This window comes from Coenobita brevimanus, chromosome 63, assembly GCF_032717465.1.
Source record: "Coenobita brevimanus isolate Jiangsu-jjx chromosome 63, ASM3271746v2, whole genome shotgun sequence".
In the NCBI taxonomy this organism is placed as follows: Eukaryota; Metazoa; Arthropoda; class Malacostraca; order Decapoda; family Coenobitidae; genus Coenobita; species Coenobita brevimanus.
Genome location: NC_137016.1, coordinates 40,037,783 through 40,056,575, shown reverse-complemented (window position 1 = coordinate 40,056,575; position 18,793 = coordinate 40,037,783). Strand labels below are relative to the sequence as shown.

General features: G+C 39.8%; 1 protein-coding gene and 1 non-coding gene across 2 annotated transcripts; both read right to left on the bottom strand.

The window, feature by feature from the left end:
- Window positions 1-2,154: 2,154 nt before the first annotated feature.
- LOC145404438 (trypsin-1-like) lies at window positions 2,155-6,943 on the bottom strand. The gene is made up of 6 exons (XM_080275955.1): window positions 6,898-6,943; window positions 5,573-5,759; window positions 5,142-5,259; window positions 4,149-4,308; window positions 3,881-4,038; window positions 2,155-2,334 (listed from the first exon to the last, which is right to left on the bottom strand). The coding sequence occupies exons 1-6, from the start codon at window positions 6,941-6,943 to the stop codon at window positions 2,155-2,157; spliced, it is 849 nt and encodes a 282-aa protein (XP_080132081.1).
- An 11,572-nt stretch (window positions 6,944-18,515) lies between these two features.
- TRNAQ-CUG (transfer RNA glutamine (anticodon CUG)) lies at window positions 18,516-18,587 on the bottom strand. The gene has a single exon. It is a non-coding gene; the product is annotated as a tRNA-Gln (tRNA).
- Between the last annotated feature and the right edge of the window lie 206 nt (window positions 18,588-18,793).

Here is an 18,793-nt window from a genome sequence, read left to right as displayed (position 1 = left end):
CAGTGAAATTAACCACAGAAGTCACAAAAACATTTAGGATACTCATAAAACCCACTGTATTTATAAATCTCTTCATTTTATACATACATTTAGTTCATCATGCATGTAAAAAAATATATATAGTAAAAGACTGATCCAAATTAACATACCTTATAAGAAGAGGACATTTATATAACATTGAATTCGTTAGACAGATTTTTTTTTCTAAATTTGGTTTGTGATAAAAAAAAATTCTATAACTTGAAATCGTAAGATTATTATTATTATTATTATTATTATTATTATTATTGATCCAGTCGTAATCTATGGTACACAAATGTCGTATTACGTTATGAGGGATTCACTAATACACTTACGATCAGTTCTGCGTTGTAACATATATATATATATATATATTTTTTAGGATGAACAAGAAATGGGAATATACAGTACAGGTATTTCCGTTTGCTTTTTCTTCCTTTAAGAAAGAGAACGCTAATTTTCCCGTAACGAAGATACTGTTTTTGTAGCATAAACAAAAGACATGCGAAAACTCTACACTTTCATTTTTTTTTTCTTCTTAAAAATATATATATAAATAAACGGTAGGTGCTAAGTTCCTGCCATCTTTTTTTTAAAGACATTTACGATCAGGTACTACTTGATCGTAAATGTGTTAGTGAATCTGGTCACGGGTTCTCGGTCTATCTCTCCTTCTCCTGCCTTTCCTACTTATAATAATCATTTTATTTACACTATATTATATACATGTTATAAATACAACCTACACATGAGATCATTTATGAAGTGAGATCATTAACAGAGGCAAAAGTACAATGCAAATATATATATAATACTTTTTTTTACGGTTAATAATTCCTTTACATTTTTGAAGGTGTGAATTAAGGAGGTGAAAATTTAACCCACTTGATAACTATTGCCTGTTTTGTTTATGTCTAATTAACCTTTGACACACCCCAAGATGGTTAAAAAAAATATATGAAAAAGAAAGATTAACTCATTTAAATTGTTGAAATGTTTGGCCAGATGTATTTAATTTTTGACGATTTTTATACAATACAGATGAACCATAACGTTTTTACCTTGGCCGAGTTTTGTCCTTTTGCTGTTTATTTTACGTGTTGTGGCTCTGTATCCTTTCCACAGCACTTCTTCATGACTAGCACAGTATTCCAGTGTTTCTGTTACAACTCGGCATTTGAGATGGAGGGAGATGGCAATTTTAGGCCAAGTTGGAGTAAATGGGGTTTAGTGATGCGAATATCGAAGCTGTTTTTATTATTGTTATTATTATTATTATTATTTTGAATAGCTTGGCAAGATCTTATTATTGGGCTTTGACATGGTTTCAAGACAGTATATACAGACACCATTAGAGAGATATTTTTTACATTATTAAAGAGAGATTCATTCAGTTAAAGAGAGATTTTTACACAATTAAAGAGAGATTTTTCATATTGTTAAAGAGAGATTTTTTTACACTATTAAAGAGAGATTTTTACACTGTTAAAGAGAAATTTTTAAAGTATTAGAGAGAGATTTTTCACACTATTAAAGATAAATTTTTTACACTATTAAAGAGAGATTTTTACACTATTAAAGAGAGATTTTTACACTGTTAAAGAGAGATTTTTTACACTGCTAAAGAGATTTTTTACACTATTAAAGAGATTTTTTTTCACCATCAGAGAGAGATTTTAACCCATTTGCTTATTACTGATTACTTTGGCAAGATTTCCTTTGGTTTTGACAGGGTTTGGAGATTGATAAAGGAACTGATCAGCCGAAATTTCCAAACCATTTGATTATTGTTTAGTCCGGCAAGATCTCAATACGTTTTTGCATAATGATATTTTGAGTGTGTCTAATAACTGTTGGTTGCAGCTGTGCCTTACTGTGTTCATTTTGTCTGTCTATCTGTCTGTATCTATCTATCTATATCTGTCTGTCTATCTATCTGTTCTGTCTGTCTATCTATCTATCTATCTATCTCTCCGTTACACCGTCACTTTAACCCTCCTAGGTCGAAGGTTCTGTGCAATCCAGTCAATGTAGCGAGATACGCGTGTATAGAGTTCTGAGGCTGGGTATATTTATCTCCGTATCTATCTATCTACCTATCTCTTCCTATTATCTATCTATCTATCTATCAATCTACAGAGTCACCTTCACCCCCCTAGCGTTGAGGTTTTCTGCAATCCAGTCAATGTAGCGAGAAACGCGTGTGTAGAGGCCTGGGAGGCGGGGACGGCCGCACCCGATCCCAGCTGATACCACGCCCACACTGACGCTATGCCCACCGCTTTTAGTGAGCAGGGGGCCGCCGCTGTCACCCTAGGGAAAGAAAAAAAGCCTTAAATTTGTACCTATCAATTGCAGTTAGAAAAAAATGCAGAATAAACAGGAAGATAAGCCGGCCGCCATAAAACATCATACCCATATTTACACTCTTCCTCCTCTGTGTGTAATCTGTTCACCGTTAGTTTTTTCTGTGCATCTCTTGTCATCCTATAGTTCTTTTACACAAACATGGCACAGATTCTCGTCTCTCTGCAGCCTCATTCTTGTAACTCAGAGAAAGATCATGCTACAGCTCTACAGTACATTTTCTCCACAGGCACACCCACGCTTGTCAGGAACTTGATCGTAAGTTTGTGAATTCGGGTGAGCCAAGTCCTGTCCCGATAAATGTGAAAACACTACAGCATTGTGATGACCAAAATAATGACCATAAATCCCACAAAACTGCCCTTAAATCTCCTTAATAAATCGCCAAACTTTACTTCTACATCAACAATTATTTTCCATTAATCCCAGAAACAACAGACATAAAACCAAGAAAGAAAATGTATATGGTAGTTTTTGCTGTCTCTTGCCCTTCACTGACCGTTTGATGACCGGGACAAATCTAGTGCTGTATCCCAACAAACACCAGTGGATTTTTGTTCCCCCGTGTAGTTGAGGGAGTAATAGGAGCCTGACAATATTACTACCGTCAGCATTAACAAATATTCTCCGATTATGCCAGTAAGATAAGATACAAAATAAGCAGGAATGTAAACAGTCCATTATAATTCCTCGGAGCGTAACCCTGCCTTGACTCTCTCACTTCCTTTCTTCGATTCACTTACTCTCTTCGATTTCTGTTTATGTGTTTTCATCCCGTAGTTCTTTTACGTCAACATGGCCCAAAATTTCTTCCTTTTTCCAATATAATTCTTGTAACTCAGAGGTAGAAAAGGATAATGCTACAGCTTTATTTCGTGTTCATAGCAGTGCTTCGTGACTAGCATCGTATATTCTAGTGTTTCTTTACTGTTACAACTCGGCACTCAAGATGGAGAGATGATAATTTTAGGCCAGGTTAGCGTGAAATGGGTATAGTACTCTGGCGTCTTTGCTTTATATTCCTGCATCTATCATACTGTTTGCCTCAGTTTAGTAATGACCGGAGCCGTAGTGGCTTAGTGGTTAATGCAATCACCTCTCGATCGGCGTCTGTTTTGAGTCGGGTGTTAGATTCAGGTTGTAGGTGTCGGCAGTATGTCCTGTCATATGTTAGCATAGATCGCTCTGCGTTGGCTGATGCTGATGACATAAAAGCAGTAGAACATGCAGCCAATTCAGCACCTTGACTTTAATATGGACTTCTCCCACTAACTTCTCCCATTAACTTCTTCCACTGACTTCTCCCACTGACTTCTTCCACTGACTTCTTCCACTGACTTCTCCCACTAACTTCTCCCGCTGGCTTCTTCCACTGACTTCTTCTGCTAACTTCTCCCACTGACTTCTCACATTAACTTCTCCCACCAACTTCTCCCACTAACTTCTCCCACTTGCTCGAGTCGTAATATAGGTAGCAAATGTAGCTTCTCACCTGGCAAGCATCCTTCTCGCCGTTCTCGAGGCCAGCACACACATGGGAGTCGTACAGCACCACCATCTTGCCCGTGTGATTGCGGTACCACTCCTGGCAGTCAGCACGGGCCAGCACCGACACCGACACCTTCTGCAGCACGTCAGCGGGGCGGCCACCTGAAGGAGAATGGTGCGCTGTGAGGGACTGTTGCTCTCTCTCTCTCTATGTATCTCTATCTCCATCTATCTATCTATCTATCAGTCCATCTATGTGTCCGTATACCCACCATTAGCCGCCTCGTCCGTGTGCCCCCAGCCAGCGACGGTAACATTGAGGAAGTCTGTGAGTCCGTCGTTGTTGCGGCCAGGGAGACACAGCGGCTGCACGTACTGCCCCCACGCCACACCCTCCGTCAGCTGCACCAGGGCAATGTCGTTGATGTACCGCTACGAGGAAGAGACACGGATAGCGCTAAATTAAGGAAGATACAAGGAGAAGTGAAGGCAGCAGGAGACATATATATATATACTTGAGCTTCCCCCACGTGGCGAAGAAGAGAGAAAGACGGATGGAGTCAAAATAGGGACGAGACAGACAGAAATGAAGGCTTTATAGAAGGGAGGCACACTTGCCCTTCCCCCACACGGCACCCTAGTTTATTTCTAGCAGGGAGGAAGGAAAAGTTAGGGAGATAAAGAGTTAAGGGGGATTAGGAAGGAAAGGTGGGGAGAAGAAGGGAGACTAGGGTAGAGAAAGACACTGACTGTACCCCAATAGGCCTGTGATTCTCTCCCTCACTCTTCTATCAGGGCGATGTTGCTGTATTGTAGTGGCAGGGGGAGAGAGAGAGAGAGAGAGAGAGGAAGTAGTAGGGATATACAGTGATAAATAACGTTAAATTTAGGGAAGAAACAGGGGGGGGGGGGCATGGGGGAAGAAGGCCGACATCACGTTACGATTAGGGGAAAACTATAGACACAGTGGCTTTCCATACTGCCCCTCACCACACCCTCCTCCATCTCAGCCAGGACGTTGTAGTTGATTTATTGCCGTGACGAAAAGGCAGGGATGGAATAGGAGTAAATGAGGGTAGAGGCAAGGAGGAAACAAGCTGGAATAGGAAATTGACAGGGTGGAGTGAGATTCGGGGGAGAAGAAGGGGAAAGAAGATTAGATTAGGAATGAAAGAAAGGGAAAGAAGGTATGACTAATGATGGAAGAGGAGGAAAAGGGGAGAAAGAAGGGAAGAGGAAGCTATCTATCTTTCTATCTATCTCACCTTGGAGAAGTTGGCATGTGCAATAACCTCCTTCACGTTGAGCACCTGCCTGTGTGCTGGCCCGCGCGCGCGTAAGTCGTGTTCCCCAGCCACAACAGCTAAGTATTTGGTGGAGCGTCTGGAAGGAAGAAATAATAGGGATGGTAGTTGTGATTGTTAGGATAATTATGGTGATGCATGTAGTTGTAAGTGATAATGTTAATAATAAAAATAATAATAATAATAATAATAGTAATAGTAATAATAATAATAATGATAATGATAATAATAATAATAATAATAATAATAATAATAATAATAATAGTGAGCAAATTTATTTGTGGTTTCTTCTTTCTCTTTCTTCCTTCTTCTTCTTCTTCTTACTACTACTACTACTACTAGTACTACTGCTACTACTGCTACTTCACTATTCTACAGCACAGTCCACCCACCTAACGACACAGTGGGCAGCCGTCAGCACAAATCTCTGGTGTATGAGCGCCCCCCCGCAGTAGTGTCCCCCCGTGGGGCCCGCCACCCTGATGGACACCAGCCACGGGAACTCACCAGGGGCCGCATCCACGCCCCCCTTGATACGCCCCTCACGCACACGAACACGCCCGCACTCAACGCCCGCAACTGTCGCCACCCCGGGGGATAGGGGGTTAGGTTAGCGTGGGCTGGGTTGGGTTGAGTTAGGGGTTAGATTAAGCTAGGCTGCGTGGAAAGTGGATCCAGTTAGGCTAGGTTGGGTTGGGTTGGGTCTGTTTGGGATGGAGTGGGTCTGGGTTGGGTTGGGTTGGCCTGTTATAGAGTTCATTGGCTTATATGGGGTTGGATTAGATTGGATTGAGCTAGATTGGGTTAGATTGGATTGAGTTGGGTTGGGTTAGGTTGGACTGAGTTGGGTTGGGTTAGGTTGGATTGAGTTGGGTTGGGTTAGGTTGGATTGAGTTGGGTTGGGTTAGGTTGGATTGAGTTGGGTTGGGTTAGGTTGGATTGAGTTGGGTTGGGTTAGGTTGGATTGAGTTGGGTTGGGTTAGGTTGGACTGAGCTGGGTTGGGTTAGGTTGGACTGAGCTGGGTTGGGTTAGGTTGGACTGAGCTGGGTTGGGTTAGGTTGGACTGAGCTGGGTTGGGTTAGGTTGGACTGAACTGGGTTGGGTTAGGTTGGACTGAGCTGGGTTGGGTTAGGTTGGACTGAGCTGGGTTGGGTTAGGTTGAATTGAGCTGGGTTGGGTTAGGTTGAATTGAGCTGGGTTGGATTAGGTTAGGTTGGATTGGGTTAGGTTAATTTGCACTGGCGTTGGGTAAGTTGACGAATTGGGTTAGGTTGGGTTGGGTTGGATTAGGTTGGGTTAGGTCATACTGGGTTGGATTAGGTTGGATTGGATTGATGAGGATAAGTTAGGTTGCACTGGATTATAGGTTAGGTTGGATTGGTTAGGATAAGGTTAGTTAAGTTGGATTGTTAGGTTAGTTTAGGCTAGGACTGGTTTGATTAGGTTAGATTAGGATAGTATGCTTTGGCCTAGCTTATCCTAGTTTAGCTTAGGTTGCGTCTGAATAGGTTAGAGAGAGAGAGAGAGAGAGAGAGAGAGAGAGAGAGCAGGGAAATAATTATCGGCAGGGAGAGAAAGTGTTTGAAAAATCTGAAGTACGTACAAGAAAGTAAAAGGATGAGAAAAAGAAGATAGACCGTAAAAGCAAATTGCGGCTAGAAAGAGATTTAGTAAAATATATACAACGTTAGGCTTTACAGTTATAACAAAACTCACTGTACTTGCAGAAGCGACGTTTAGATCCAACATTTAAATTTTTCATTTTTGACTCGGTACATTTTACTTATTAATGTCAGTTGCATAATATTTTGAAAAACGTTTGCTTTTAAAAAATACAAAGACAATTTTCTCTGCATTCATATTAATACAGAAAATATTACAAAAACTACGAAAGTAAAGAAGATAATTTACTTACTGTGCATACTAATGATGAATAAACACAGCATAAACTTAATAAATCAGTTAACGATAAATGGATAGACAAGGAAGAGAAAAACAGCAAAAATATAGAAAATCAATCAAAATATATAAAAATCAATCAAGAAATATAAAAAACAATAATATGCAGTTATATATAAAAAAAAAATGTCAAAAATGCTCACCTGTTTCAGAGTAGGACAGTTTTTCGAAGACTGAAGAGAGTTGCGCGTGACTTTACCTCCAGATGGCGCGCGGGAGGGTACTGGAACCTATAGGGGCGCGTTAGAGGGGTTTGGATCCCCCTTCAGTGCGCCAGGATTCCACTTACTCGAATTTTTGGTGATGATAGGGTGTTAGTGCTGTTTTTACTGATTCTCTCTCTCTCTCTCTCTCTCTCTCTCTCTCTCTCTCTCTCTCTAATGCCGTATTTGCTCTCCCCACCCACACCAGCTCAAGTTTGCCAAGTCGGAAGCGAAGTCCTGTGATCACCCCCAAACTTGCTGCCCTCTTTCTTTTCGTTTCAGCAAATCTCTCAAAAGAGCCGACAGTAAAACATTGCCGCGGCTTCTTTCGATATTCGTGAAAGTTGTAATGGGGAAAATAACCCAGGAAAAGCAAGAAACAAGCCTACCATCCCTCTCCCATCCTCTCCCATCCCCCTCTCACCCCTCGCCTATCCCTCTCCCATTCCTCACCCATCCCAAAAGAGGCAAGGTCGACTGCAGGAGATGATGGCTAGCGTCAGCCTGCAGATCACCGGGTTTACGTCCAAGGAAGCATGTGACCTCTATAATAATAATAATAATAATAATTGCAGTAATATTAGTCGCTGAATCACAAGCAACATACGATGAATCCCCTGTTGCAAGTTTTTCTCTCTTTTTTTTTTTTCAGGAAGAACTAAATACATAATTTATTTTTTTTTTTTTATCTTTTCTTGTTCCTGGGAAAGAAAATCACAGTTACGTCTTAATTTCTGATTTTTTTTTTTCTCGTTGACTAAGAAAAATTCCAATCGATATTTTCCAAACCATATCCTTCATGTTCAAATGTCGTGAGATTTAAAAATTAGAGTTTACAAATTAAGGTATACAGTAGACTAGCGTTGTGTAGCGAAATTAATGCGTCCACTCAGCTGTTATGAGATTTAAAAATTAGAGTTTACCAATTTAGGTATACAGTAAACTAACAATGTAGCGAAATGAATGCGTCCCCTCATCTAAGCCTAAAATACAGTGTCTACGAATTTGGGTATACTCGTGTTGTAGACTAGCGCAGCGTAGCGAAATAAAAGTTTCCTCTATCCGAACCTCGATTACGTGATCACCTAGAAATACATGTGGAAATCTGGCTATGGCGGGGGACAGGGCGACATGGAGGCGATTTGTTTGTGGCCACCCCTTACGGGATTAAGGCGTCTGGCAGTAGAATAGAAAATTTATCTGACTTTTGCGAGAGAAATATATGCGGCCGAAATATAAGGGCTACTGAGCCTCGTGCAGTCGATACTTATAAATTATCGTCTCTTTCTCCTCCTCCTCCTCCTCTTCTTCTTACCCTCCCTGAAGCACTCCACGTCAGCCACACACGGAAGCCTCACCCCTTTACGGCCACTGCACACACACACACACACACACACACACACACACACACACACACACACACACACACACACACACACACACACACACACACACACATTCTCTCTCTCTCTCTCTCTCTCTCTCTCTCAGACCCCAGTACATACAAACCTCTCTCCTTTGACGACTGACTGACTGATTGACTGAACTTACTTAAATCTACTGAGTGACTGAACTGGACTGACTGACTGACTGAGCCTGCTGACAGTCCTCCGATTCTTACTTACGGACTTGACTGACTGGGAGCGAGAGAGAGTTCGACTGACTGGTTTGACTGACTTGACTGAACCATTTGACTGATCTGAAGCATCCAGTCAGCGCCTCTTAACCTGTATTGCTGGCACCTCCAAAGAAACTACAATTTATTATTATTATTATTATTATTATTATTATTATTTCTTTTTCTTCTTATTAGTAATAGGAGTAGTAGTAGTAGTATTGGTATGATTATTTATTATTATTATTATTATTATTATTATTTTATTATTATTATTTTCGTGCCAGGGTAGTTTAGGTCTTCAATAAGTTTTCGATTTTGAGTCCATTGTTCAAAATTTACGAAGGGGGAGGTCAGGTGGAATTGTTGTATGTTTGGGGGGTACCAGGCCCCCTCAAAAAATAAATAAATAAATAAAATGAAATACAAAAAAAAAAAAAGAATCATTTTTGACTGACTGGATCTGCTGACAAATAAATAAATAAATAAATAAATAAAATAATAGGTTAGGAATTGCTGACTGGCGCATTTGACTGACTGGACCGGCTGACTGAACTTACGACCCATTGACCGGACGAAGTAGAGCTGACTGGGGGATCGAAGCCGCTGACTGATTAGACGAGGTAGTTGACTGAGCTGACTGACCCTGCTGACTGAGCTGACTGAACCTGCTGACTGAACTTACGACCGATTGACTGGATGACGAAGTGCTGACTGAAGGATCGAGACAGTTGAAAGTGGAGGATTGACACCGTAGACTTTTATGTGCCACTGACTGAACTGAATATATTGTAATCTTTCTTTGACTGACTTGCTGACTGATCCAGCTGACGTAGACATGGCTGACTCCAATTAAAAGCCCCTTCACTACGATGACGTCTTTTCCTACTATCTCCCTAACACCTCTTCCTAAGCGATTTATTCTCAGAAATGACTGGCTAATATCCTCCTGTATATCGTTGTCTTTAAAGTGAGGCGATCTTGGAAGAATTTATCATAACACGGAGGAGGACAGTAAGGTGAAATAAGTAAAATGAATCGCTTAGGAAAAGGTGTTAGGAACTTGAGGGGTTCGATCTTGCCCTCGACCCCTTCAGTACGAGTTTTTTCTCAAATTAAAGAGAATGGAGAAAGCAAAAGTAAACTAAGAAAGGAGTCATCGTACTAAAGAGGCTAAGACTGACTGACTGACTGACTGACTGGCTGGCTGACTGACTGGCTGACTGACTGGCTGACTTGGTGGCTGGCTGGCTGGCTGACTGACTGACTAACTGACTGACAAACTAACTGATTGACTGTCTGACTGGCTGGCTGGCTGAGTGACTGACTGACTAACTGACTGACTGACTGACTGACTGGCTGGTTGGCTGAATGACTAACTGACTGACTGACTGACTGACTAACTGGCTGACTGCACTTGCGTCGTGCACTGAGTCAGAAAATTTATATATTCTCGCCGGGTAAGGAAGCTCCCTAACACCTCTTCCGTAGCGATTTACTTTGCTTATTACACCTTACTGTCCTCATCTGTGTTACGTATATCCTTCCAATATCGCCATACTCTGCATACATAACGTACAAAAGGATGTTAACAAGCCATATCCAGAAATAAATCGCTAAGGAGAAGGTGTTAGGTAGCCCTCTTGAATACGGGCCTAAATCTCCTTAACCCTTCCAGTACCATTATTATTTTTTATCATTATTCTTTATATTTACAGACGATTTTATTCAGCAAAGGAGAGACATGGCGGGCTAAGGGGTGAAGATTTAATTGCAAGCGTTTTATTATTTCTTTCTTTATTTTTTTTCCTCGGTCCTTTCCCTGCCATGCTGCTCTCCTAAGCTTTATAAAATTGTCTGGTAAACAAGATTTCCAGTTTGAAAATGCCGCGTCATACTAAAGGTGTTAAAATCCAGAGTGACTAACAAGGAGAACTCACCATCTAAGCAGAAACAGCGGAGATCAGTGGAGCGTATTCTGATAGGTGTAGGAAGCCCTCAGACACCTCTTCCTTAGCGACTTAGTTTTATACTTTACGTCGTAATTCTCTTGTAAGATGATTTTGTTTTCTTGCCATCGACCAGTTGTAGATGGGATTCATAACAGAGAATATTAACACGGGTGGAGCCAGACGAAACTGTCAAAAAATCCACTAGCATTGGCCTGGACTGGAAATACCGGTAGATTATGGGTCGAATTCCGGAATTTTAATATATATATATATATATATATATATATATATATATATATATATATATATATATATATATATATATATATATAATACTAGAGTAGAAACCTGTGCCACCAACGTTAAGATGGAAGTACAAAAAAGTTAAGATGCATATACCTAATAATTTCTTTGATGACTTATCCCATCCATCTCTGGAACTGGGATCTAACCAGTTTATTTCCATAATTAGGGAAACCTAGAAAAATCTCATTGTAGGTACAGGTATTTAACCAGACCAGATTTTCGAAATATTGATGAATTGGATCACCGGAACTGGACTGGACTTTCTTTTCTTTCTTTCTTCTTCTTCTTTTTTTTTTTTTTTTTTTTTTTTTTTTTTTTTTTTACCGAATCACCAGAACCATACTTTTCGTTATAAGGTCCCAGTTCTGTACTAACGTGTCTTGTATCAAAAATAAATAAACAAATAAATAAGCTGATAAGGAAGAGGTGCTATCGGGTACTTCCTCGCTCACTGTACTCGTATTTCTACTATTTTTCCCGTCATTACTGCCAGCCCTCTTTATCTGGCCACAAAGTGTTGCCGTGCCTCTTTGCCACTTACCTTCTGCACTTGTGACTTCATACAACTTACCACAGCCACTACAACAGGGGTACTTGCTGCTAGTATTGCCTCCTTGCAGCTCGTAAAAAGCTTGTTATGCATTTAATTCCATATATTACCAATGTCTTAGCTACATGACATTTTTGTAACTTCAAAAGAGAAAGTGGTCGAAATGGCGGTACTTTTTTTTATTTTTTTATCAACCTCACCTTTTTTTTCAGTTTTCTTAATTTTAACTGTATCCTGAGACAAGCCTAGCAACCATCTCAGTTTTTATGAACATTAGAAGGTCACATAAAAATAACATAATCGAAAGTTATTATTAGTGCCTCCCTTGTCGTTTTTCACTTCGGTGTAATTTTCTCGCTTAATTATTCTTTCCAGTGTTATGATAATCCATAGAAAAGGAGGCAGGGTTGATTTTTATAACGCAAAATTTCTGTGGTGGTTATAGAACAATGTTGTAACAGGATGTTCAGTTAGTGATAGAAACGCCAGTACGAGAAATAATTCGGATCTGCACTAACATTAGGTGAAAGAATAAGAAACAGATAAAACTTCAGATGGTGCTAGACTCGTAAACAAATACCTTTTTTTTTTTTTTTACATAATTATACGTTGTTATTACTTTTTATTATTTTTTATTTATTTATTTTTCTTTTTGACAAGGACGTAAACGCGAAATGCAAGGTTGTGGTGTGACTGGGAGGTGGGTGAGGCCTGGTACCCTCACCCTCACCAACGCCTGCTTAGGGAGAGAACATGATATCAGATACAACACATAGGCCAGCATATAAATAAATGAATAAATGAAGAGTCACAGGTAAATAGCATGGCATAATGTTAGGACAGTCTGAGTCAGTCACAGCATAGCAGGTGTGAGTCAGTAGCAGTGTAAAGTTAGTTTAAATGAGTCACAAGCAAAACAGCAAAACATAGGGGGTGTTAAATATGTCAGGATGATTGAAACAGCAGTACATAATATTTTGGAAGATTGAAACATGAGTATATAATATGGAGTCAGTTTCCGTGAGTCAGGGAAATGGCCAACAGTATTACATGTAGTGCAGTTTGAATGGTATTTTTAGTGCAGTTTGGGTATTTCAGGTGACTAAAATTTCCTGAGTCATTTGTTAGCTGTTTAATTCCTTGAAGTCCTTTTATTATTATTATTATTATTATTATTATTATTATTATCATTATTATTTTTATTATTTTTATTTTTATTATTATTATTATCATTATTATTGGTAGTAGTAGTAATAGTAGTAGTAGTAGTAGTAATAATAATAATAATAATAATAATAATGGCTACTTTTTTAGTCACTAGTCAGAATTGTTTACACAGATACTCTAGGACAAAATTGAATTACCCAAACTGATACTCTTCATAAAGAACATAGGACAATACATAAGATACAGAGACATTTTTACTTTTTCTCTCTATTTTTGTATTTTCTTTAGAGCATGAAATTTCAGCTCTGTAGCTTTGTGGACAGACAACACTTTCTCCTCACCATTCCTAATTACAAAAGCCATGGAAAGATACATACATACATACATACATACATACAAGGGCAAAGTATAGTCCATCCATACATAGGCTGAGAGAGAAGGTGAGAAAGTACAAGAATTTTGTGTTATGAGGGAGGATGGTGTGTGGTGGGTGGAATGGGAGCTTGTTCACTGAAATGTTTGGAGGTCTGTTGTCGAAGCTACCCCTTATAGGATGCGGCGTGGGGCACTAAATAGATAGATTCCACCTGCATTCATGTGCTGAAAGGTTTAACACTCCAAACCAGATCATTTATGTGCTAAAAATCTCTTAGTACCAGAAGCTGTATCTCTAGCATGTTAGGTATATGTCAAAGCAGTGGTTATGAAACTGGGGGACGTGGTGGATTTCGTATTTCTGAGGCAATATTTCTGATGATTTTTTCATTTTTTGTCAGCCATCTTGTGCAGACAGTTCCTGGAGGAAATACTAGATCAGTTCCACAGACATAGAAGCGACTCATGTGCAATAAACACATGAATAAATAAGAGCTTGAGGGAGTTTGGCGTAAGAATGGGATGCATTCTGATATCAGCAAATCATTCGTCTGGGTATCTCTTTTAGTCTAGTCTATCTTTCCCTACAAAAATTTCTGTTGTTACGCATCACTGTGAAAAAGAATAATCAATCCGCATGGAAGATGATCGTTTCTGTACCTCTTCAAACACTGATGTCCAACTTGGTGGCAAAAACGCAATTCCCTCTAATACTAACTTTTCTGGTCACCTTTTGAATGTTTTTTTTTTTTACTTGCCTGCACCAAGTCTTTATTTTCATTCTCACCAGTTGTTATAATCTCGTACCCAACATGCTCCATCGAGTGTTGTTGCTTAGTTTGCATCTTAAAATTAACGTGTAGACGAAAGCCACTGATGTTATCGTATTAAGTCGGGGGTGGAAGGTTGAGGGACAGACCTAAAGTGTTTGAGAACCACTGTGCAAGGGTGTTTAGTGCAGGATGGAATTTGAATAAGTGTGAAAAGGCAGAAATGTATAAGTTCATGGGCATGGGTGTGGATTAGTTAATTTAAATGCAGATATGTATGTACCAATGTGTCTCAACTTTCACACACCTGCACAACACAAGTCAGAAAGCTTCCTAAAACATTAAAATAAGTTTAAATTTTATATACATATATTCATTCATCACACAAAATATAGCAACTCGTGGAAGCACAAATTATTAACAGATTTTTGAAGAATTATAAATAGATTTTTGTCGAATTATTAATATATTTTTGGCTAGTTTCAATTTTGGCGCGATTTTTAACCATTATGACTTTGGGGAGAATACATAAGGTACAGTTGCAGTCAAAAACTCCTTTACACTCCCGGATTTCCGAATTAATGAAGCGAGACTCCATCCCGTCTGATTAGTGTTAATCCCTTCAGTCCGATGGCGCACTTTCTTTTATTCTTGATCGGTTAAGGAAGTCCCCTAACACCTCTTCCTAAGCGATTTATTTTTCTTTTTCCACCTTCCTATCCGCATTTGTATGTCATTTAAATAATTCCAATAATTTTCTTTACGTCAATACCTTACAAAAATTATTAACCTGCCTTATCCAAAAAATAAATCGCTAAAGGAGAGGTGTTACGTAGCTTCCTTAACCGACGAGAATATGGATCTTGGTTAACCCATTCAGAACGAGGAGCATTTAAGTCGTTTATAGTCGTCTATATGTAACAAGATAAAACTAGAGAGAGAGAGAGAGAGAGAGAGAGAGAGAGAGAGAGAGAGAGAGAGAGAGAGAGAGAGAGAGAGAGAGAGACGTAGCAGTACTGAAAGGTTTAATGAGAGAGAGAGAGAGAGAGAGAGAGAGAGCAGGTCTGAAAGGTTTAATTAGCTCCTGAAGACGTCAACACAGCATCTTGCAAGGAATGGACAGGGTACGGGGAAACAGCATTAATAAGACCTTTGTGTGTGTGTGTGTCCAGCCGAGCGAAAGGAGCTGCTATTGTGTGTTTATAATGGTGTGTGTGTGTGTGTGTGTGTGTGTGTGTGTGTGTGTGTGTGTGTGTGTGTGTGTGTGTGTGCAAAGTAAGTCCTCAATTCGTAACTGGATTTTGATAAGAAGTGGTGCATAAATTGTGAATGGGTTCGGGAAGATGTGATTCGATATTGCTCCAGCTCTATCAAAGGTCAGAGGTCATGAGATAAGGTCAGAGGTCATGAAATAAAGCCAAAGGTCACTAAATAGGGTAAAAAAAAATAATGAGATAAGGTCAGAGTTCATGAATCTCTAATCCGGTCAGAGGTCTTAAGAAAGTTGATAGTGTGGCATTATCCCACTAATCCCTAATCTGATTTCGTTCATATCTGGCTCTGAATATGAGGAGAGGAACAAGCGAGGTCATCTTGGTGCCAGTGAATCAAAGGTGAAGGTCAGGGGTCATGTCGAAGTTCGGAGGGGTCATTGCCTTCATGTCAGTGCATTTTTGTTAGCGATTTGTTATGTACATGACACGTTTACATTCTTTTGCGCGTTAATAATAGTGTTTTAAAATCGACAGTGTTTGCCTCGGTGACCTACAACAAAGTACTGAGGTGTAATGTGTAGAATGAATCGCTCAGGTTAAAATGTTGCGAAATCTACGAAAGCCACTTGGGTGACCTACAGCAGAATACTGAGGTGCAACATGTAGAATGAATCGCTCAGGAGAAAGCGTTGCGAAATCTATACGAAAGCCACTTGCAATATGGCTCAGACAGGGTCATAGCCCAGGTAGCATAGGAGGCATCGTAACACGTCTTCGTCAGCGGTTTGTTCAGCTTATTACGCTTTAGCAACCTCTTGTATGGTACTGCAGTTTATTACACCTTATTACACCTTAGCAACCTCTTATGTGGTATGTGTATCGCTTTATTGTCGGGACAATTTGCATCAGTAGCAGACAAGAGGATATTAAGGTACAGTATGCAGAATAAATCGCTAAAGAAGAGACGTCACGGTATATCCAAAGCATTTAAAGTGTAATGTACAGAATGGATCGCTGGGGAAGTGACGTCACGGAACATCCAAAGCATTAAAGTGAAATATACGGAATAGATCGCTGAGGATGTGACGTCGCGATATCTCCGAAACTAATTAGAAGAACGGCCCTGGGCACCCTGTAAATACAGTTGTTTAAATTTCTCATTGGACATTGACACGGTTTGAAGACGGTGTAAAGGAGCTAATGAGAGCAACCGTACAAGAAGAAGAATAGGAGGAGGAGGAGGAGAATAAGAAGAAGAAGAGGAGGAGGAAAGGGGAGGAGAAGAAATGTTGCTGACAAAAAATTCGAATGGTTATTGTACTTGTTGCAGTTTTGAAGGTAATAATAATATATACTTGATAATTCTGTTGCAATTTAGATTTCCACATGATCATTTAATAATTTAGACTTCCACTCAGTAGTAATAGTAATAATAATGATAATAATAATAATGGGAGTAAGAAATGGTTTATGGAGGAGAAAATAAAAAATGAAGCTTGAATCAATAATTTTTGAAAGAACGTACAAACCTGCTCTGCCCAGCCAGACACACTCGCTTACCTGAGGGAGAGAGAGAGGGTGTTAGAAAGGGTATAGTACATTTTGAGAGAGAGAGAGAGAGAGAGAGAGAGAGAGAGAGAGAGAGAGAGAGAGAGAGAGAGAGAGATCAGAGTACGTACAGCATTTTATTCAAATTTACTTAAATGTTAAAAACAGATGTATTGCAGAGAGACGTCTTAGAGGGCGATATGTTGAAGAAAGGAGTGTTAGGGTATGTACAGAATAGCACATTATTACGTTAGAAGATTGTATTAAGTTGTGTTATTACCCACATTAACACTACAAATACCCTGTCCACACTACAGTTCTTAAATATTAATCAAATTACTTAACAGCGTATTGCAGTGCTAAGGATAAATATGGACGTCAAAGTACAGTACGTATTCCACCTAAATTTCTCCTCATATTTATGTATTTATTTATTTATTTGCCATTCAGTACATACGCCAAACCCTGAGAAACGTTGTGGCTGAAGGTTGCAATGGTGAGGTGAAAGAAGAGCCAAGTTCACAGTCTACCCTGAGTTTCCCATTTTCTCTTTCATTCTGCTTGAGTCTCCCTTCAAGCGTCCCCCTCTACCTTCACCCTCACGCCCCTCTCCCCGCACGGTATCACCCCGCCTTATGCTGTACTATTTCAGTGGGCGGCCCTGTCTACCCCGCTTCTCGCGATTTGCTCTCACATCCCACCCTCACCGCCCCCTAGCTTCTTCACACAGCCCGCCATTGCTCCCCCACAAACGCAAAACCAAACAAACCAGCCCTCATCCAAACACAGTGGCTGGCGGGGAATCGGGGAGGCGGGAAAGCACGACGGCTGGGTGGGTGGGTGGGTGGTGGAGGGGCAATTTGGAACGGTGCCATCCCTCCCACCCACCCACCCACCTAGTCGTCTGACACACACACACACACACACACACACTAGCTAGGCACGCACATATAACCTTAGCCGCGAATGGTTGGGTATAAAATAATTTTAATATATATATATAATTATTCCTTTCCTTCTTCACGCTCCGTTTTTTATTTTCCTTTCTTTCCACCTTGTCTCCATTTCCCTCCTTGTTCTTTCCACTTTCAACCAACCTTCTCTAAAGTCTTCGATTTTTTTTTTTCTTTTTCATTTTTTCCCTATTGTATACATGTTATTTGTTGTTGTTGTTGTTACCCATAATTGTGTCAGTGCATGTATGGTTATAAGCAGTTTATCTCATACCAGGGCTGAATGTGTTATTTATGGGGCTTATTGATAGGTATGTATCCAATTATTCGTATTTGTTCTTCAGAATAAGTGAATTATCTAATGGCCGCATCACACGCAATCATTGTTTATTAAATGGAAATCCTAACCATTCATTTTTTTTATTTTTTTTAACAGCCATAATCAAAAGTAATTAGGTGCAGTTGTACTCAAGGACACTGACAGGAATTTGAGACAATATAATTTCTTTAATACGTCATCATTCTGCATACTCAGTTGCCTCTTGCAGCTCTTGGAATAAATCAATAGCTTCAGCAGTGGAAGCTAAAAACAGCTCTACACTTCGACCCACAAAGGGTCACCTGTCACTAGGTTATATAAGACCATTATTCCACGGACTGCCTCCTCTTGGCTCTCGAAATAAATCGATAGCCTCAGGTGTGGAGGTTAAAAATAGTTCTCAAGGTCCCACCGAGACTCGAACTCGGATTGTTGGATTCAGAGTCCAAAGTGCTAACCATTACACCATGGGACCGATGCATGAGAGAAGGCAGCCTCTCTTTGAAATCCTCCCATCGAACAACAAATTGGACTTTAATTTCTCTTCTAGATATCTATGACCTTTATTTGAAATGCAAATCAGATCCAATGGAACTGCCACTATTGACAGTTCTATCACATACCTGAAGCTGTAGTAAGCGTACTCAATACTAACGGGGAATAAGTAAGGAAAGAAGTCAC

What these genes read in the sequence shown, in the direction of transcription:
- LOC145404438 (XM_080275955.1), bottom strand. Translation starts at nt 6,943, where the DNA reads ATGAAAAATTTAAATGTTGGATCTAAACGTCGCTTCTGCAAGTACA. An exon ending in ACGTCGCTTCTGCAAGTACA is followed by an intron (nt 5,760 to 6,897) that starts GTGAGTTTTGTT and finishes GGGTGGCGACAG; the next exon opens with TTGCGGGCGTTGAGTGCGGG. An exon ending in GCGAGAAGGATGCTTGCCAG is followed by an intron (nt 2,335 to 3,880) that starts GTGAGAAGCTAC and finishes TTCTTTCCCTAG; the next exon opens with GGTGACAGCGGCGGCCCCCT.